Consider the following 21,653-nt stretch of genomic DNA (forward strand, 5'->3'; position numbering starts at 1 on the left):
AGGAAGTGCATTATTGATTTTCTCGTAAAGAAAGTCATGATTTATCTTAATAAGGCCGAGTAAGGCTACCTGACTTACGTATGCTACATCACAGATTGTTTATACAGGTCCACCTCGACGATAACCTTTTGCGATCAATATTTTGTTGGTAGGTAACGACTAGACTACTTTGTTGAAATAGTTGCACGGTGGCAGTAAATTAATAAAAATCCTGACTAAGTAGATATTTCGTCGAATCCTCATTCATTGGAATTATGTTAAACCAAGCATTATACTCATATAACACTTAAATGTTTGAAAGATAAAGTAACAAACCCACTCAATTGAACTTTTAAAAAAAATGGGGGGGGGGGGGGGGGGGCAATATCTTGAGGGTGAGGGTGAGACACTGCTATCCTTTTAGAAAGAAAATACAAACAAACAACCAAACAAGCAAAAATGTCTCCGAATATTTTGTATGTGGTTTGTTTGGCTAGGTACTTGCCGAAGCAGTGGATAGAAATAGGCGTTATGACTTCAAAATCAATCCTGGTGTTTTTGTTAGGCCTCCTGATGGCTCCTAAGAAGGAGATAGAACTATGATTTAGTTTATGAATTATACAATATCCTCTAGATACGAGTATTCCGTCTGACGTTTTTGTCTGTTTGATAACGTAAGTTTTCCGTATAGTACGTAAATGATATACAATCAAATATCTTTATCTCGAACACTGATAATTCGAAGACCCTGCTCACCTCATGAGGGAAAAAGCCATTTCCGAGAGTGCATATACAGTACACAAATTATATAAAAACAAAACAAAACAAACAAACAAAAAACAAGCACTTACCTTTGATACATGGAATATAACGCCGATAGAAGACTGAGTATAGTCGGTGAGACGAAACCTAGAAAGGTGGAGTCATGTAGGTGGTAAACTAGGTAATTAACTAACACAAACTATCTCGAGACTTCGAGATAACCGACAGAACTTACCTGACCGTAAGTATTACCCTATATTAGGTGTTTCTCAGTCCATTTGTATCACCCAGTCATGTCAGGAAAAAAACACAATTATAGATAGCTATGTCCAGCTGTGCAGACTAAAAATCTTCACTGATCAGCGATTGAATATCCATTGCTATCATCCAATCATGATCATCTCAGGAAAATATACAAGTCCTCTTTGTATTATAGATAGCTATGTCGAGCAGTATAGCAGGAAATCTTCACTGATCGGCGAATGTCCATTGGTATCATCCAGTCATATTCTTTCGTTGGACAAAACAATAGTGTTCCTCTTTCTAGTATTATAGGTAGCTAGTGTCTGGCGGTATAGACTGTAAGTTGGTACTTCACAGTTACCTGATATAACCGTTGTTACTATATATGATATATGTGTTTTATCTCAAGGAGCTGAAAGGTGTATCTTACGATCGATATACCTGTTGATTTTATTACAGGTATGGTCTGGCTATCTCTGCCACAGTTCGACAGGGAGGTTATATATATATATCCATCCCTGAAAATAACGTACACAGAAAGTGAAAAATGTTTTAAGTTAGATTTATAAAGTTCATGAATATTTAAATGTTGTTTTTAAATAGGACTAAACAGTAAAGCAAAAACACGGACACGCTCACATTTCAAAGTGATATTGTGACTGTTAATTCTCGCTTTCGGTATATTTCAGTCATTTAATTCCTATATGTGTAGGATACTGTTTAGTCGGAAGACTCAAAGTTAATAAAGAACTTGAACTTGAACTATAATTCCTGAAGGAACTGTGCTTTTTATCAACTTCAGGATCGAGGAATTATTCCTTTACTTGATGGTACAATTAAATCGAAGTGTAATCTGAAAACCATGAAAGGCTGCATACCGTAAAATCGTTGAAACCAATTCTTGATTTTGAGATTTCTTTGATCTCTTTCCCGATTTTAGTCGCCGCTTATGATTACTTAGATACAACTGACGAATGCTAGAAAGATGAAACAGCTGTATGATGTCCCTAACATTTCTGACGATTTCTAGAAAGATGAAACAGCTGTATGATGTCCCTAACATCATTGACGAATCCTAAAAAGATGAAACAGTTGTATGATGTCCCTAACATTTCTGATGAGTTCTAGAAAGATGAAACAGCTTTACGATTTCCCTTACATCATTGACGAATCCTAAAAAGATGAAACAGCTGTATGATGTCCCTAGCATTTCTGACGATTTCTAGAAAGATGAAACAGCTTTACGATGTCCGTAACATTTCTGACGATTTCTAGAAAGATGAAACAGCTGTATGATGTCCCTAACATTTCTGACGAGTTCTAGAAAGATGAAACAGCTGTATGATGTCCCTAACATTTCTGATGAGTTCTAGAAAGATGAAACAGCTGTATGATCTCCCTAACATTTCTGACGATTTCTAGAAAGATGAAACAGCTTTATGATGTCCCTAACATTTCTGATGAGTTCTAGAAAGATGAAACAGCTTTACGATGTCCCTAACACCATTGACGAATCCTAGAAAGATGAAACAGTTGTATGATGTCCCTAACATTTCTGACGAGTTCTAGAAAGATGAAACAGCTGTATGTTACTGACAAGTCCTAGAAGGACCAAACAGCTGTATGATGTCCCTAACATCACTGACGAATCCTAGACAGATGAAACAGCTGCATCACTGACGAGTCCTAGAAGCTCGAAGTAGCTATGTGACGCAGTCTAATTAATTTTGTGTAAACTGCATCGCTCGAATCATTTATAAAGGGACTGATCTCTTGTGTGTCTTTACAATCCTTCTTATAATTTGATCTTCATAACTTGCATATTCTATGTGGTGGTAGCATTATTATTAGCCAATAGAACTGCTTGTTTCAAGAAGAATTTGGTATAAAATACATGTTAATGCATATGTTATTGCGCCGGCTCTACCCTCCTCTAACCCTCGGCTGAATCACATACACTCTAACTGTGATCGTCACCCCTGGAGTATCGAGGATGACGTTTTCGGCCAATTGTAAATCCATTGATATACAATTGACCCGTAAATGTAATGTGTTGTTCTCGCATCTTCATATGATAGGGCCACTCAAAAAGACCACCTCAAAGAACAGTTGCTGGACATAGTAGAATGTCACTTCCCGCGTGTACACTCCGTGGACACGTAGAATGTCACTTCCTGTTTCTTGATATAATGTCACTTCCTGTTTCTACACCTCAATAACTTGGTAGAATGTCACTTCCCATGTCTACACCACATGGATTTAGTATAATGTAACTTCCCATTTCTACACCCCCAAGGCCATGTAGATTGTCACTTCCCATTTCTACATGATTTAGTATAATGTAACTTCCCATTTCTACACCCCCAAGGCCATGTGGTACATTGTCACTTCCCATTTCTACATGATTTAGTATAATGTAACTTCCCATTTCTACATGATTTAGTATAATGTAACTTCCCATTTCTACACCCCAAGGCCATGGTAGAATGTCACTTCCCATTTCTACACCTCAAAGGCAAAATGTGACTTGGTGGGATGTCCTGTCAGGTTTCTTCGGCAGTATGCTTCAGTGAGGTAGCACTATAAATCGGGCAAAAGTTCCGGCCTATCACAAGGAGACTTCACACAAACATACGCACTCACCACACGCATGCATATCGCACGCACGGGAGACCGTCCTTAAATGACCTCAGCTGTTGATAAGGTGTTAAACAAATAAAACGAAACCAAGCTAAACTACACCTCATTGACATTGGTATAATGTCAATTCCCATTTCTACATCTCACGGAACTTGGTATAATGTCACTTCCCATTTCTACACCTCAAAAATATGGTAGAATGTCATTTCCCGTTTCTCATTGATATAGAATAAGATTCCAGTTTCTAAATCACATAGACATAGTTTAATGTCACTCTACTCGTTTCTACACCTCATGGACAAAAGGACAAGATGAACTAGGCTTGCTTGATAACACCTTACCTCTTAGCTGTATGATAAGCATGGTAATTAATTTTCCGAGTTGTTAGCTTCCCATTTTCCATTTATAGATAGCAGCATTCCTGCTTCCCTTAGCTACGACGTTCGCATATCCTGGTTGATAATATAGTCAAGAACTTGTTATCATTATCACTATTTCCGTGCCAGATGTCCATTACTGACAGCGACACAAGGTTTCGAGAGATGCAAATATAATCATCGCATTTGGAAATATTATTTTCCTTATGCGAAATATGAAGTCCCGCGTGTTTGATGCGTGCTGATATGTCCAAAGGTTTCGTTCTCAAATCCCCAACTCTCGATTGAGATTGTGACTTAATCCGATCATGACCTAGATTTGTATGACGGGTGTCGTCTTGACCTATATTTGTATGGCGGTTGTCGTCGTGACCTAGATCTGTATGTATGGCGGGTGTCGTCGTGACCTGGATCTGTATGTATGACGGGTGTCATCGTGACCTAGTTCTGTATGGCGGGTGTCGTCGTGACCTAGATCTGTATGGCGGGTGTCGTCGTGACCTAGATCTGTATGGCGGGTGTCGTCGTGACCTAGTTCTGTATGGCGGGTGTCATCGTGACCTAGTTCTGTATGGCGGGTGTCGTCGTGACCTAGATTTGTATGGTGGGTGTCGTCGTGACCTAGATCTGTATGTATGGCGGGTGTCGTCATGACCTAGATTTGTATGGCGGGTGTCGTCGTGACCTAGTTCTGTATGGCGGGTGTCGTCGTGACCTAGATTTGTATGGCGGGTGTCGTCGTGACTTAGATCTTTATGGCGAGTGTCGTCGTAACCTAGATCTGTATGTATGGCGGGTGTCGTCGTGACCTAGTTCTGTATGGCAGGTGTCGTCGTGACCTAGATCTGTATGGTGGGTGTCGCCGTGACCTAGATTTGTATGGCGGGTGTCGTCGTGACCTAGATTTGTATGGCAGGTGTCGTCGTGACCTAGTTCTGTATGGCAGGTGTCGTCGTGACCTAGATATGTATGGTGGGTGTCGTCGTGACCTAGATCTGTATGGCGGGTGTCGTCGTGACCTAGATTTGTATGGCGGGTGTCGTCGTGACCTAGATTTGTATGGCGGCTGTCGTCGTGACCTAGTTCTGTATGGCAGGTGTCGTCGTGACCTAGATCTGTATGGCAGGTGTCGTCGTGACCTAGTTGGTGTGGTCAATGAAGCAGAAGAAGCTTACTCTTCCGGAACACCTAGTCTTATACATGTATATTTTTGTCTCCATGCAAATCTGTATTTTTGTTTATTCTTCGTCCTCCTTCAGTTAACATTGTGGCTTCGTCCTTATGTCTGTATTATATATGTACCAAAGTTAAAATCATCTATTCGTTATACTTTTTTATTATTATTTTTGGCCACTTTTCATCTTAATGATCTAAATAGACAATACGAATGCTTTTGAAAAATAAACATTTTTATCTGATTTTGTCGTCGCCACCGACATGTTTGTTAATGAATCACCATTTGGCCACAGCCGCCGATGGGTCGTTTAATCCAAATAAACAAACAAACAAAATTGTCGCTATCCCTTATTGATTTAGCGCTTTTCGAGTTAGAATCATTGTGCTAATTACACATTCTATATACTATTTCTTTTGAAAATGTGTAGCATGATTACCATCATTCGGTAAGACTCTTTATATTGAGTCAAAATAAAATATTTACAAAATTGACTGATTTGTGTGGTTACTGCACATGTCAACACTAGTTTAGCCCCGTTTTAAATTTCCCGACCTCCCTGTTGGATTTCCACATTTTCTGCTCCACCATCACTTCATCAAGCACCTGAATGATGCAGTTCATATGTATATTCCTTAAAATTCTACGTTAGTACACCTGTACATTATATCCATTGGCTAGCCTCGTCATCGTATTACGATTTGTTTACACTTGTCGTGTTTCCATTATTGTTGAAATCGATTCTTTATCTACACGATTTGTGCCAAAAATAGATCGTATATACATATTCAAATGTTCAGAGAAGAATCGCGTGATTATCAAACACGAGGAGCTTAATAACAAATAAATAAACAAGAAGCATTATACACTGTATCGAGATACCGGTATAATACATAGCATATCATAAGTAATGAATGATTTATCCCTAATAATTAAACATTATCTTCTAATAAAATATGTTAGAAAGAAAGTTATTTGTGAAAATACATACGCTACCCGACTGAAAATTTCTCTTAAAGCTAACAAGCTATTTCGTATTTAATCGTTCGATCACGTCCTGTAGATTTTGCAGTGAACGGCAGTTATAGCGCTGCAATGGAATACTCTGAGTTCGTATATACTGACGCAAGGATACGAATTGTACATATTTTATAAATATTTCTCTCGGTACATCTACGACAGGAAATTCAAATTAGCACAATTTATCATATACACTATGTGTTGGTGATCCGAAGATATATATATTTCCTGTCGTAGTTGTACCGAGAGAAATATATGTATATACTGAAATTTCCTATTAGGTTTTACTATTGTTATATCAACGCAACCACTGGACACCTGTTAATGACTAGTGGGTGATCTAGAAATACGTGTAGCGCTATCTGGAGGGATGGAGGTAAGTGTTCCATCTGTGAATAACGCTGTCTGGAGGGATGAAGGTTATGTAAGTGTTCCATCTGGGAATAACGCTATTTGGAGGGATGGAGGTAAGTGTTCCATCTGGGAATAACGCTGTCTGGAGGGATGGAGGTAAGTGTTCCATCTGGGAATAACGCTGTCTGGAGGGATGGAGGTAAGTGTTCTATCTGGGAATAACGCTGTCTGGAGGGATGGAGGTAAGTGATATATCTGGGAATAAGGCTGTCTGGAGGGATGGAGGTAAGTGATATATCTGGGAATAACGCTGTCTGGAGGGATGGAGGTAAGTGTTCGATCTGGGAATAACGCTGTCTGGAGGGATGGAGGTAAGTGATCTATCTGGGAATAACGCTGTCTGGAGGGATGGAGGTAAGTGTTATATCTGGTAATAACGCTGTCTGGAGGGATGGAGGTAAGTGTTCGATCTGGGAATAAGGCTGTCTGGAGGGATGGAGGTAAGTGTTCGATCTGGGAATAATGCTATCTGGAGGGATGGAGGTAAGTGTTCTATCTGGGAATAACGCTGTCTGGAGGGATGGAGGTAAGTGATATATCTGGGAATAACGCTGTCTGGAGGGATGGAGGTAAGTGATATATCTGGGAATAACGCTGTCTGGAGGGATGAAGGTAAGTGATCTATCTGGGAATAACGCTGTCTGGAGGGATGGAGGTAAGTGTTCTATCTGTGAATAACGCTATTTGAAGGGATGGAGGTAAGTGATATATCTGGTAATAACGCTGTCTGGAGGGATGAAGGTAAGTGTTCCATCTGGGAATAAGGCTGTCTGGAGGGATGGAGGTAAGTGTTCGATCTGGGAATAAGGCTGTCTGGAGGGATGGAGGTAAGTGTTCCATCTGCGAATAACGCTGTCTGGAGGGATGGAGGTAAGTGTGGATATTGAACAAAGACATATTGACTGACTATTATTCGTTTAATATAAAAAATATTCTTTTGCAATTATGTCTAAATTAACAAATGTATGGTCGTGAACAAACCTTATGTGTGCGAAGTCTAGTGGTAATTGTAGATTTCGTCAACCTTAACAGCTGACATTCCACGTATGTTGTGAACTTCGAGGTAATTATAAGTATAGTCGATATGATGGATTTACCACGTCAGAAGTATTATACATGTAGGTATAAACAAATACCACGTGCTTTATAAGTCAGTGCTAATGATGAAAATGTTTTTTTGTGTGTGTTTTACATCATATGAAGACAATTTAAGAGACAAACCTTGCTTATAATTAGTTGTCCATTAGTAGGACATTTATCGTTTCACATTAAATTGATCTTGAACATTTACAAATGATCGATATAACAATTTCAGTACAATGTCGCATTCCGAAATCAGACTAACATTCAGGCTTAGTTAGAATTCATTACCCACCTTTATACTGTATCGGTATTTGAAGGACATGGTAACCTGTCGTTCCGTCATTTACACTTTATCTGTGGTTACCGCCTTTCTATGACATCCCCTGTTAATACATCTTCGCTAGCCAAGGCTTCTGTTACACTCCACAAACGTAGAGTGTAACGCAATCAGAAGCCTCTGTTGATAACAGAAGTCAAACTATTCTTTTTTATTCAATTCAAAAACATTAACAAGTCTTATATTATTTTGGTGAATTCCAATCTGGGTTAAACTGGGGAAAATGGTGTTAGCTTAAATAGTTTGGAAACTGCCAAATGATAAACACAGACATTTCAATGAAAGAAAATCACATATTTTCACCTTTTTATCAGTAATCAAATTCAGTCCTAATCATCAATATTTCTATTATGTCATCATTGTTTTAATAAATATACTGATTCTAACAAAGCTATGATCCTACGTTTAAGTTAATCATAGTTCATAGTTCATAGTATTCGACGTCCATGTAAGCTTGTGGCTTCTGTTGACGCATCTTCATGGTTATGATGTCATCATTGTTTTAAAACATATACTGATTCTAACAAAGCTATGATCCTACGTTTAAGCTAATCAACCTTCCAGTAGACGGGTTATTAACCCATTAAGATTCTAATAATACGTTAGTGTATTGTATAGCTAACAATAGGTATTGTAATACGTAAACCGAATGCCGAATGCCTATATTCAACTACAACTTGTCACGATTTCGGTATCAGGTTAAAAATGAGGTACATTCCTATTGCACTTGATCCTTTTGTTTATTTGTCTCAATGAATGGAAGAAATAGATTAATTGAGTTAGGTTTTAGAATAAGAATGGGAAAATCAATATTGGCTGAAAATCAAATGTGACAGTATTATGAAGGTATGGACCCATAAATCAATGTATATGTTAAAGTGTATTAAAATCTATTATAAAACATCATTTTACAGGAAAGAGAAAAATAAGCATTTATTACTGTGACGTGATACATTACAATTAAATTATTGGGGATAGGATCACCAAAGAAACTTATTGGTATGTTATCGGAAACAAAATCCACATTTTCAATAAATGTCTTTCATATGATCAAGTTAGAGAACAGAATCCCAATAAAAAGGAATTAGTTATGTCATAAGATGAAAATATTTTAACCTTTTTGTCAGCTAAAATATCTCAACCATTTTGTCAGCTAAAATATTTCAACCATTTTGTCAGCTAAAATATCTCTGAGATTATACGAAGAACTTGTTTATTCATAAACAGACATTATAACTGAGTAGAGTGGACTTGTATCCAGTATATTATGATACTGATATTGTTGAACCGTTATCAGTGTCACTGTTGCTTCTGTAGCTTTGATAACACAATGTAGTTACAACATGTCTTGTACATCTCATTAGTATTGATGGTAATATTATCCTCCGCCATCTTATGCTTGTCTATGTCATGATAATAACGAAAATGTTTGTACTGTTCCCTATATGCTTGTTTTGCATGTGGATGAAATAAAAACTATAAACTATGTATGTTTGTATATGTATTGCCACCAAATTACTTATGTATTTAGAAATTGTGCTATAAACATTTGATTTTAATTATATGTGAAATCATCGAGAGAGAGAGAGAGAGAGAGAGAGAGAGAGAGAGAGAGAGAGAGCTCATAGGAGCCAACCCAAGGCCGATATAGATTATAGGAGCTAACCCAAGGCCGAGATAGATTAAAAGAGCCCTCCCAAGGCCGAGAAAGATTATAGGAGCCCTCCCAAGGCCAAGATAGATTATAGGATCCAACCCAAGGCTGAGATAGACCATAGGATCCATACCAAGACCGAGATGGATTATAGGAGCCCTCCCAATGTCGAGATAGATCATAGGAGCCATCCCAAGGCTGAGATAGACCATAGGATCCATCCCAAGGTCGAGATAGATCATAGGATCCAACCCAAGGCCGAGATAGATCATAGGAGCCAACCCAAGGCCGAGATAGACCATAGGACCCATCACAAGGCCGAGATAGACCATAGGAGCCAACCCAAGGCCGAGATAGACCATAGGATCCATCCCAAGGCCGAGATAGATTATAGGAGCCATCCCAAGGCCGAGATAGATTATAGGAGCCCTCCCAAGGTCGAGATAGATTATAGGAGCCCTCCCAAGGTCGAGATCAAAGTCTATTTAATTGTTACTTACCGCTCTCTTCTTGACGTGGGTGGTATGGACTTGTTGTGTCCGTTTTAAGTGTCGTGCTGTAGTTCTTCAGCGCGATAACACTATACAACCGCCTTATCGTTCCGTCTTCAAACTCCCAAACATATAAAACACCAAACATTACATTGTATTTACATATGGCTTAATGTCTCTTTCCAATTTCCATAGAAAAGCTAGACCAGCAATTAAGCTGAATCATATCATATATTGGAAAAACTACAATAATTTCATCGACATTCTTTTTTTTTTACAGAGGTGGATGCTCCATATTTACTTTATGTATACAAGTTTGCGTGTTGATTTCCTCGACAGATGACGCCTTTGTCGCTGGTAACCGTCACCATGGTGATTATGTGTACATGTTGTGGTACCGCCACTGGACTCTCGGCTACAGAGGCTGCCAAATTCACCGTCAGCGGTTCTTACTCCGCCACAGTAACAGTCTCCTCAGGCAGCACCTCGTAAGCAGAAAATTAATCACTTTGTTTCAATCATTATAAGATCAACTGTAAATGTATGTTTAGTAAGTCTCTAAATTGTTCTTATTTACCTGAAATATTATATATATGTATCTTATGTATTGTTTTGTTACGTAACATAACACACAAAAACGGAGTGTACTCTAAAATATGTTGTTTTGATAAAAGCTGTGAACTGTGAATCCCTATAGTTAATCTACTGCCCCCCCCCCCCCCCCCCCCCCCCCCCCCCCCCGAAGATCTACTTTTATTGGTGGACTATTTTTATCTATGAATTATTACGCCACTATATCAGCCAATCAAAAGCGAGTTTACAAATGGCGACGTTAATTTTTTACGTTATGGGCTGATAACATAAATCCAAGCCACTGGAAATCTTTGTCACAAGCAAGGTTGAATTATAACATTATTATCTATATTAGGTGTCGGTCGAATGTGTGATTCCATGATGGACTGGTAGGCTATAGTGGTGACATTTTGTTTTTATCTGATTCATTTCTAGGATGTCATTATATATACCGTAGGTACACCATATCATCCTCCGGGATGCCTGACCATGCCTGGCAGTCTGTCAACCCCAACACACCCACTGTCCAGAACCACGTCGTAACAGTACCAAAAACCCCAACTGTTGCCTCCACAAAGGGTTGTCTCCCCATGGGACAGATTGCAATCACCAGAACAGGGGTGTCGCTGTACAATCCTTTGGCGCAAGGCTATGTCAACGCTGTGGAAGGTTCAGGCGCCGAGACTTTCGACAGTTGTGATGGCCATCCAACCAACAGGGGAGATTACCATTACCACAAACTGCCGTCCTCATGTCTGTGGCAAAACGAGGTGGATTACTTAGTAGGGGTAGCCATGGATGGTTACCCTATATACGGCCCCAACACAACCGGGCAGTAAGTATTACACATACGTCTGCTTGTGTTAGTATTTATAGAAAACAAATATTAGCCCCTATACTCTTACTATATCAACAAGGTGTAACACTAGAAGATCAGACGACGCGTCGACTGTGGAACGGAAGTAGACTATTGAATCTACAGAGCTGTCGACCAATCCGATTGCCCCTTGCATAACGCTCTAAAATTTAAAGATTACTTCCGTTCCACAGTCGATGCATCGTCGGCTAACACCAAACGCTTTTGATCAGTTCATCATCGTCAAATCATTGTCACCTACAAAAGAATAACATGCATTGATTTTTAAGGCTTTTAAACGAAGGTACGTTTGGCAAGTTTGTGTGAATTAGATATTCAAGGCGGATTGAACTTTAATTCAAAGTGAATCGAAGCTCACGCCACTTCCGACTTTTCGAGTGTACATCTTGATGATATAGTAAGAGTAGGGGCTAATGTTTTTTTCTAAAAATACTAACCAGAAGCAGACGCCTGTGGTATAAGATTTACCAAACCTTCATAAACGGCCCAAACACAACCAGATAATAAGTATACTGATAGAAGACTTAAAACAACTTCTATATAATCCAGTGCAGCAGATTTTAGCTGACCTGGCCCGAAGAGACGGTGAGCTTATGCCATGGCGCACTGCCCGTTGTCCGTCAACATTTCCTTTAAATCCCTACTAGTCCTGAACGCCTGAATGTTTTTGATGAAATTTGGTCTTGAGCTTTATTAGGCGAAGGAGATCTAACGTTGTATAAACGGAGGATATGGAGGAGGGCAGGGGTTCGGGGTCCAATAGGGGAAATTGAGTTAAATTATATAAATTCTCACTAGTCCTGAACACCTGAATATTTTTTAAAGAAATTTTGTCTAGAGCTTTATTGGACAAAGGAGATTTGATATTCAATAGACAGATGGTGTGGCTCCTCAATGGCTGGAGGGGCGGGGCCCAATAGAGGAAATTGAAGTAAATCCTTTAAATCCCTACTAGTCCTTAACGTCTGAATGGATTTTGATGAAATTTGGTTTGGAGCATTTTTGGCAAAGGAGATCTAACAGAGGATGTGGGTTCCTGGGGCCAGAAGGGCGAGCCTCAATAGGAGAAATTGAGGTGAATCCTTTAAATACTTACAAGTCCTGAACGCCTGAATGGATTTTGTCGAATTTTGTTTTGGAGCAATATTGGATAAAGAAAATCTAATGTTATATACATAGAGGATGTTGTTCCATTGGGGCAAGAGGGGCTGGGCCAAATAGAGGGAACAGAGGTATTTTTTTAAATCGCTACTGGTCATGAACTGATTAAATCTGATGAAATATGGTATAGAACATAATTGGGCAAATGAGATATAATGTTCTATAAACAAAGGATGTGGCACTCTTAGGGCGAGAGAAAGGGGTCCAATAGGGGAAATATAGCAAAAGAAACTTTAGAATTTTTTTTTCTTTTCAAGAATGACAAGATTTGGTCCACTGTAGTTTGAACCTTTGATGGAAGAGGCTGTTTATAAGGAAGGGAAATATTTGAAATACATGTATAACCTAAATTGGAGTATTCTGCGATAGTTAATGAAATATCCAGGTGAGCGATGCAGGCCCTCTGCGCTTCTTGTATATGTTAGCTATATATGAACAAAAAACTACAAGTCAAAATCACTGTTTCCATCAGGTTCATATGGAAGCTAGTCAAAGAACGTTTTTATCAATACAAACAGAAATTAGTAGCTTTGTTTTATTTTCATGTTTAACAAGAGGTAGTCAGTAAACTTCTTAATTCTTGTAATGAGTGTATGCGTCAAAAGGTATTAAGGTATAGTTAAAACAAATCGGAAACGGACAAAGAAATGTGTCATGCTGAAAATGAGTCAGGACTTAATGTCCGTTTTACTGTGTAAACAATATGGAAGTATTAGCGATACAAATCATATCATTTTGACTACATACATTTAAAACCGAACTCTGCAAACAGAATTGTCCAAGCCAGTGTTCCTCCTGTGTAACTACACGAGGATTGTACAAACCAATGCCTTGTTCACAGTTCTGAATGGGTAACAACCTCAGAATTGTACAAACCTTATTCCCAGTTCCGCCTGGATGACTACATTAGAACTGTACCAATACCTTACATTGTAACCACATTTACGCCTGAATTACTACCTCACGATTGTAGAAACCTTGGGCCAGTAACTAGAAAAATGTATTTAAGTTTGGAATTAAGGGAGCGGTAAGATCAAACAAAGTATTCGATAAGTGGGTAACTAAAAGCCTCTTTATCGCATTCTTAAACCTTTCGCATGTCTCACTTATGGCTCTCTTTGGTAAGGTCACACTTAACTAAGAATACGTGGAATCCGGAATCTCCGCCTTCGTTTTTTTGACTGAGTTACCTGTCGAGTCAAGCAAACGTTTTAATCGATTATAACAAAGCATCCTTTTGACACTGTCTTACTTTCGTTTTGTAACAAAAACAAAAGCAGACGACAAAAATGGAGAAATCAAACAGCAGTAAGCGGACGCGAAAACCGAACTTCTCGCTCTCAGAGCTTGAAATTTTAGTAGAAGAAGTAAGTAAAAACAGGGATGTATTAATGGGGAAGTTTACAGACAGTATTACAAACGAAAAAAAAGAAGATAATCTGGACATTGATAGCAACAAAGATCAACGCCTCATCCCAGGCATGCAGGTCCATGGATGACGTAAAGAAGAAGTGGCAAGATTGGTCAAGTAGCGTAAAGGGAAAGGCCAGTAAATATGAAAAAGAGAGAAACAGAACAGGCAGTGGACAAATGACGGAACCGGCACTGACACCACTAGAAGAGAAAGTCTTGGCCGTGCTTGGAGTGACAGCTGTAGTCATAGAAGGGATAGCAACTGAAATGGCAGATACTTTTATGTTCTGTTAACATTGTTTGCTCAGAAATCAATTAATAGACAATGTACCTTTTATGTAATGTATATTGTTCCAAGGACAATCACTTCTTTTTCATTTTTACAATGTTATTTTTTTATGAATGATTGAAACCAATCGGTTTGATTGTTATTAAAACGTTATGCAAATGTTTATTAAAACACGTTATGCAAAGAATTATAATTGTTTTAACTTTTCCTTAGTTCTTTTCGATATATTCCAGAACATTATTAATGTTCACACAAAGATTACTCTGAATGTTCAAACACAGTTGCAATGACGTTTTCCCTAGCTGCAATTCCTGACGCTGAATCCGGTTGGCCCTGTACTTGGGTATCTTCATCTTGACTGGCTTCATCATCTCCATCATCATCATCAAGATCTTCACAGGGCAGTCGTTTTTGCATGCATATATTGTGCAATATTGCTGTCGACATGATAACTCTGATTGATCGTTCAGGGGACAATGTAAGACCTTTGAATATGCATCTAAACCTCATTTTCCATATCCCAAATGTTCTCTCAATGACACAGCGAGTGGTTCGATGTGCTTTGTTGTACCTCCTTCAGCAGGTGAGACTGGGGTTAGTTTTGGGGTCATAAGCCATGGTCTGAGACCATAGCCACTATCTCCAAGAAGATAGCCATTACATATTTGACCTGTCTCAAAAGCATTACATAGTCCACAGTTATTCCAGATAAAAGAATCATGGGTAGATCTGGGCCATTTAGTGACAACATTAAGGAATCCTATAGTCAGCAACACAAATCCCTTGAATGTTTAGAGAATGAAATCCCTTTCTACACACATACAGGTGTTCCTCATCTGATGGGGTGTGGATTGGAATCAAACTGCCGTCTACAGCCCCAAGAACATTGGGAAATACACGAATGTTGAAGAAATTCTGCTTAACTTTTACTTGTTCCCGATCGGTCAAAGGGAATTTGATGTATGATCTTGCATGTCGTGAAAGGATCATCGATACATCTCGTATAGCACGAGATACAGCCATCTTGCTGACACCGTGCGCATCCCCAATTGCGGACATGTAGCTCCCACTGGCGTAATACCGCAAAGCAATCATCGTTTGTAAAGAGACTGGGAGAGCCATGTTCCTCTTTGTGTACCTTGAGCTATCATTTTGCAGTAATTCGCAAAGTTCAAATACAGACTGTCTATCTAGCCGATAATTCTTTATGATTGCCTGATCACTAAAAAAAATCCAATGAATTTTTGCCAACTCTGAACAACCTCCGCGGTATACCACGGTTTTCCTCTCTGAGCATCAAAATCAGTGCCATGATTCCTTCTTGCTGGCAGGAATATGTACTAAGAGAGGTTTAGAGACGGTCATGTGCAGTCTTAGTCTAAGTGGACATTTTTAGCTTAAGTTCAGAATGTAGTTACGCCCTTAATCCTCTAAGAAAGGTGTAAGATTATATTACGGAGACCTTAGAGTTTACGAGCGCTTCTAGTTATCCCAACTATGGAAGGGAACGCAAAGAGAGAGATAAGTAGACGTGTACAGTTACTCTTAAAATGTACCGTTATAATTGTCTACGATAGCTTTCAGTTACGCCCTTAGTATTTAAGAGAGTGATAAGTTGGTCTTATGTCTTAAGAGAGCTTCTTGCTACTGGCTACAGTTCGGCCGGGCTGACTACCTTAGAATTATACAAACCTTATATTTCCAGTTCCGCCTGAATGGCTACCTCAGAATTGTACAAACCTAATTTACAGTTCCGCTTGGGTGAATACCCTTAAATTGTACAAACCTTATTTACAGTTCCGAATGGGCGACTACCTCAGAATTATACAAACCTTACTTACAGTTCCGCTTGGGTGACTACATTAGAACTGTACAAACCAATACCTTAACCACAGTTACGCCCGAGTTGTTATCTCTCGATTGTACAAACCGTATTTACAGTTCGGCCTGGCTGACTACCTCAGAATTATATATAAAAAAAAACACTTTATTTCCAGTTCCGCCTGGATCACTACCTCTGAATTATAGACCTTACTTACAGTTCCGAATAGGTGTATTCCCGAGAATTGTACAAACCTTATTTACAGTTCGGCCTGGCTGACTACCTCAGAATTATATATAAAAAAACCCACTTTATTTCCAGTTCCGCCTGGATCACTACCTCTGAATTATACAGACCTTACTTACAGTTCCGAATAGGTGTATTCCCGAGAATTGTACAAACCTTATTTACAGTTCCGCCTGGATGGCTACTTATCACTTGTACAAACCTTATTTACAGTTCGGCCTGGCTGACTACCTCAGAATTGTACATGACTAGATCTACCTCAGAATTGTACAAACCTTATTTACAGTTCGGCCTGGCTGACTACCTCAGAATTGTACAAACCTTATTTACAGTTCGGCCTGGCTGACTACCTCAGAATTGTACAAACCTTATTTACAGTCCCGCCTGGATGACTACCTCAGCATTGTACATGACTACCTCTCAATTGTACAAACCTTATTTACAGTCCCGCCTGGATGACTACCTCAGAATTGTACATGACTACCTCTCAATTGTACAAACCTTATTTACAGTTCGGCCTGGCTGACTACCTCAGAATTGTACAAACCTTATTTACAGTCCCGCCTGGATGACTACCTCAGAATTGTACATGACTACCTCTCAATTGTACAAACCTTATTTACAGTCCCGCCTGGATGACTACCTATGACTTGTACAAACCTTATTTACAGTCCCGCCTGGATGACTACCTATGACTTGTACAAACCTTATTTACAGTTCGGCCTGGCTGACTACCGCTGACCTCGATGATTGTCACGGTATGACTGTTGGGGGAGAATACCGGTACGTGGCCACTACAGACTTTCCCTACCTTATGGGATGTTACCATGGCGTTGTACAAGACTCTTCTTTCGACACAACTTACGGCTGCACTAGTTCCACAAGTAAGTATCAACTGTCAGTTGCCAAGCGACGCGAGAATGGGGCGGAGCTGTTACCAAACGCGCTGTCACTTGGCCAAGAAAACGCGAGGGATGGGAGGGCATTATTACTTAACGCGCCTACATGTGGTGACCATAAAGATACTGCTCACATGGACCTCCTTTTAAAAAATGATTATGAATTTCATCCCACTCGACGTGCTATGTTGTGTTCTGTTTTTATCTGGTATTATTGGCTTGTATATGTTCACAGATTACGCCCAGTGGAATGGCTACCTGTGTAGCTGTCACGAATTAACATCATCAAGGGCCCACATCTCAAGGACGTCCTTCGTCAGGATGGTTACATTTGTTAGCTTCGTTGCCATGACGACAGCTCACACATTTTTCTGAAGCAGTTGGTTTTCCTTTATGTGAACAAAATGATGACTACGAGGAAAGAATAAAAAACTATAAATGACATTTGGTGTATATATAGACTTCTCACTGCATGATACAAAGTGTATATTATATATATTTTGCTTGAAAGCGTTCCATTGTAATAATATATTGTTAGTCATTATTTTCTTCGCATTTCAAGACTATTGAGATAATATATACACGTAGTAAGGATTGTTATAATGTCGTAAAGGAGACACGCCAAGTCTCGTGATAAACGGTATTCCCGCTGGTCAGGAATCTTTATATAAAAGGCTGTGACATCCTGACTCAAGCATGAGTTAGCTATTGGACACCAATCAAATTATAGCTTTTGTACGTGTCGATTTTGCCACGATATATTCCAGGGGTTCAGAGAGCGAAAGTGAACGTAACTGTGGAGTATTGAGGATGACTCATAACTTGTTAGATATATGTGTTTCCTGATCACAGTTACGCATGCTCTGTGTTATAGTGTATATTTTAATAAGATATGCTTTACTTCTGAAACAGCTTTATGTTCAATTATTTATGTCAAGTTAAATCGACAATTATCTTTTTCAGCAGCAAATGGTGTCAAAATTGTTGTCGATTGTTTGAAATGAGATCTCATTTTTTTATTCAACCTTTCAGCAATAGTTTACGTAACATCAAACGTTTATTGATTAGTTATAGCATTCATATTATTTCAAAGACCGTACAGTATTTAAAAACAATATTCTTTTTAATCACTATTAATTATGTATCTGTATACTTAGGCTGATCGGATGGCACTGTGGTAACACACTAGGCGGCCGGGACTCGATTCCACGATCGAACGTGGAAAGATATAGGGGTCACCTGCCCGACCACTTGATTTCCCCCCACAGTAAGCCTTCTCCCGCGCTTCAATCCGGGCCAACAAGTGTGCTTATATAATTTGATATAATTTCCTTCGCAATTGTTGTAAAATGAATAAATTTTACCTTTTTATATGGATTTATATGCAATGCAATACATTTTCTATGATAGCAAGCGATTTCAGGTTTTTTTTTAACAATGAATAAGCTTTTCAGACATAAGCAGCTTGGCTTTATTTGAAAGCGATCAACTATACTTCAATTTTAATGCTAATGGGGGATTGGACAGAAATATTGGATTATGGATGAGAAATAGATGTTTTGTTTTCATGAAGGCCTTGGATAAAGCTCTCCCTTTGCCAGCTTGTTGGAAAACTAAGAGTGTTCTGGTTTAGATAACCAGATTGTAAACTGGTAAAAACTAGTTTGAGTTGTGTGACGTTAACTGATCGTTTATCAAAAAAAAAAAAAATGTCAGGTTATCAAAGAGAATACGGAAGTAGTGATAACAAAGCCGCGGTCATATTTAGTATGGCAATAAGAAATAGAATAGTTCTCGTTAAAGCCACATACTCCCAAATAACCTAAAATTATAGGTATACACGTGCATCAATGGCAATCACAGATGTCCATTAATATAATTCACGCTCCCCTTACATTGGCCGTTGTTTACATATCGAGTAGGCGTAAACTTGCCTATTAATGCTATTAATATTTCAACATATTAGCAAAATATTCTCGTAATAGCTGATCAATATAAACAAAAACACAACTAAATACTTTAAAATATAGCAATATAAATACAACAAAACATCGATACATTGTAAATACAGTGCGAGGAATACGGAAAAAGCTAACCAGCAATCCAATAGACGTCCGGCAAAATCGGAATTCGAGTCTATTATCTTTTCTTCTCTTGCTAAGTTCCAACTACATTGTAATCAGTTCTTCTCCTAAAGAAGTCCCGAGGTTTTGCCGATTCCAGTCCCTTTTACGTTTCTTTTTGGCAGGCACATGTTTTCAGCGTTCCGCCATTGTTGTTGCTGTTGACTGATAATTACGTATATATACCCGCCTGTTGCATTGTGGGACTACATGTAGCTTGTATAGAAGCTTGGTCTATCGGACCCAGTTATTATTTTTGGGAATTTCCCTATACTTTCATAAATACATATTTTCCTTCAGTTTTTGATTTGCGATAATTTGTAAGGTATATATTAATTCTGAAATATGTAAAGAGGTCAATATGTAAACATTTATGTATATTTCTTAGGGAGTACCGGGGGTATGTGGCTTTAAGGTCCTGTTAGAGAAGCCTGCCCGTATACATAGTGCTTGGTAACTTTTCATGAAATGCAAATCTTTACCATGTATGTAAACATACTATCTAATAAAACACAGGTGAGTAGATTAAAACAAAAATGATCAATAGAACAAACTTTGAATTATGTGAAGCGTAAAGCCTTTTTTACTCCTGTTATACTAGATAAGTTTTAATATGTGTTCTTCTTAGGTATGGCTTGTATGTCACAACGATATTAACATCATCAAGGGCCCACATCTCAAGGACGTCCTTCGTCAGGATGGTTACATTTGTTAGCTTCGTTGCCATGACAACAGCTCACACATTTTTCTGAAGCAGTTGGTTTCCTTTATGTGAACAAAATGATGACTACGAGGAAAGAATAAAAAACTATAAATGACATTTGGTGTATATATAGACTTCTCACTGCATGATACAAAGTGTATATTATATATATTTTGCTTGAAAGCGTTCCATTGTAATAATATATTATTAGTCATTATTTTCTTTGCATTTCAAGACTATTGAGATAATATATACACGTAGTAAGGATTGTTATAATATGGTAAAGGAGACACGCCAAGTCTCGTGATAAACGGTATTCCTGCTGGTCAGGAATTTTTATATAAAAGGCTGTGACATCCTGACTCGAGCATGAGTTAGCTATTGGACACCAATCAAATTACAGCTTTTGTACGTGTCGATTTTGCCACGATATAAGGGGTTCAGAGAGCGAAAGTTAACGTAACCGTGGAGTATTGAGGATGACTCATAACTTGTTAGATATATGTGTTTCCTGATCACAGTTACGCATGCTCTGTGTTATAGTGTTTATTTTATTACGATATCTTTACTTCTGAAACAGCTTTATGTTCAATTATTTATGTCAAGTTAAATCGACAATTATCTTTTTCAGCAGCAAATGGTGTCAAAATTGTTGTCGATTGTTTGAAATGAGATCTCATTTTTTTATTCAACCTTTCAGCAATAGTTTACGTAACATCAAACGTTTATTGATTAGTTATAGCATTCATATTATTTCAAAGACCGTACAGTATTTAAAAACAATATTCTTTTTAATCACTATTAATTATGTATCTGTATACTTAGGGTGATCGGATGGCACTGTGGTAACACACTAGGCGGCCGGGACTCGATTCCACGATCGAACGTGGAAAGATATAGGGGTCACCTGCCCGACCACTTGATTTCCCCCCACAGTAAGCCTTCACCCGCGCTTCAATCCGGGCCAACAAGTGTGCTTATATAATTTGATATAATTTCCTTCGCAATTGTTGTAAAATGAATAAATTTTACCTTTTGATATGGATTTACGCAATGCAATAGATTTTCTATGATAGCAATCGATTTCAGGTATTTTTTTAACAATGAATAAGCTTTTCAGACATAAGCAGCTTGGCTTTATTTGAAAGCGATCAACTATACTTCAATTTTAATGCTAATGGAGGATTGGACAGAAACGTTGGATTATGGATGAGAAATAGATGTTTTGTTTTCATGAAGGCCTTGGATAAAGCTCTCCCTTTGCCAGCTTGTTGGAAAACTAAGAGTGTTCTGGTTTAGATAACCAGATTGTAAACTGGTAACAACTAGTTTGAGTTGTGTGACGTTAACTAATCGTTTATCAAAAAAAATAT

At 38.5% G+C, this 21,653-nt stretch overlaps 1 protein-coding gene across 3 annotated transcripts; it reads left to right on the forward strand.

The window, feature by feature from the left end:
- The first annotated feature begins 6,347 nt into the window (after positions 1-6,347).
- LOC117316134 lies at positions 6,348-20,857 on the forward strand. Of its 3 annotated transcripts, XM_033870639.1 has the most exons (6): positions 6,359-6,571; positions 10,514-10,662; positions 11,205-11,582; positions 17,273-17,439; positions 17,690-17,735; positions 20,236-20,857. In XM_033870639.1, exons 1-6 carry the CDS (start codon positions 6,566-6,568, stop codon positions 20,327-20,329), a joined length of 840 nt encoding a protein of 279 aa, XP_033726530.1. In that variant the 5' UTR covers positions 6,359-6,565; the 3' UTR covers positions 20,330-20,857. The 3 variants fall into 3 exon arrangements, with proteins under 3 accessions (XP_033726531.1, XP_033726530.1, XP_033726529.1); XM_033870638.1 differs by lacking the exon at positions 20,236-20,857 and having other exon boundaries at positions 17,690-18,867; XM_033870640.1 differs by lacking the exons at positions 17,273-17,439; positions 17,690-17,735; positions 20,236-20,857 and adding an exon at positions 16,429-16,603 and having other exon boundaries at positions 6,348-6,571.
- The last annotated feature ends 796 nt before the right edge of the window (positions 20,858-21,653 follow it).

This window comes from Pecten maximus, chromosome 18, assembly GCF_902652985.1.
Source record: "Pecten maximus chromosome 18, xPecMax1.1, whole genome shotgun sequence".
NCBI classification, from domain to species: domain Eukaryota; kingdom Metazoa; phylum Mollusca; class Bivalvia; order Pectinida; family Pectinidae; genus Pecten; species Pecten maximus.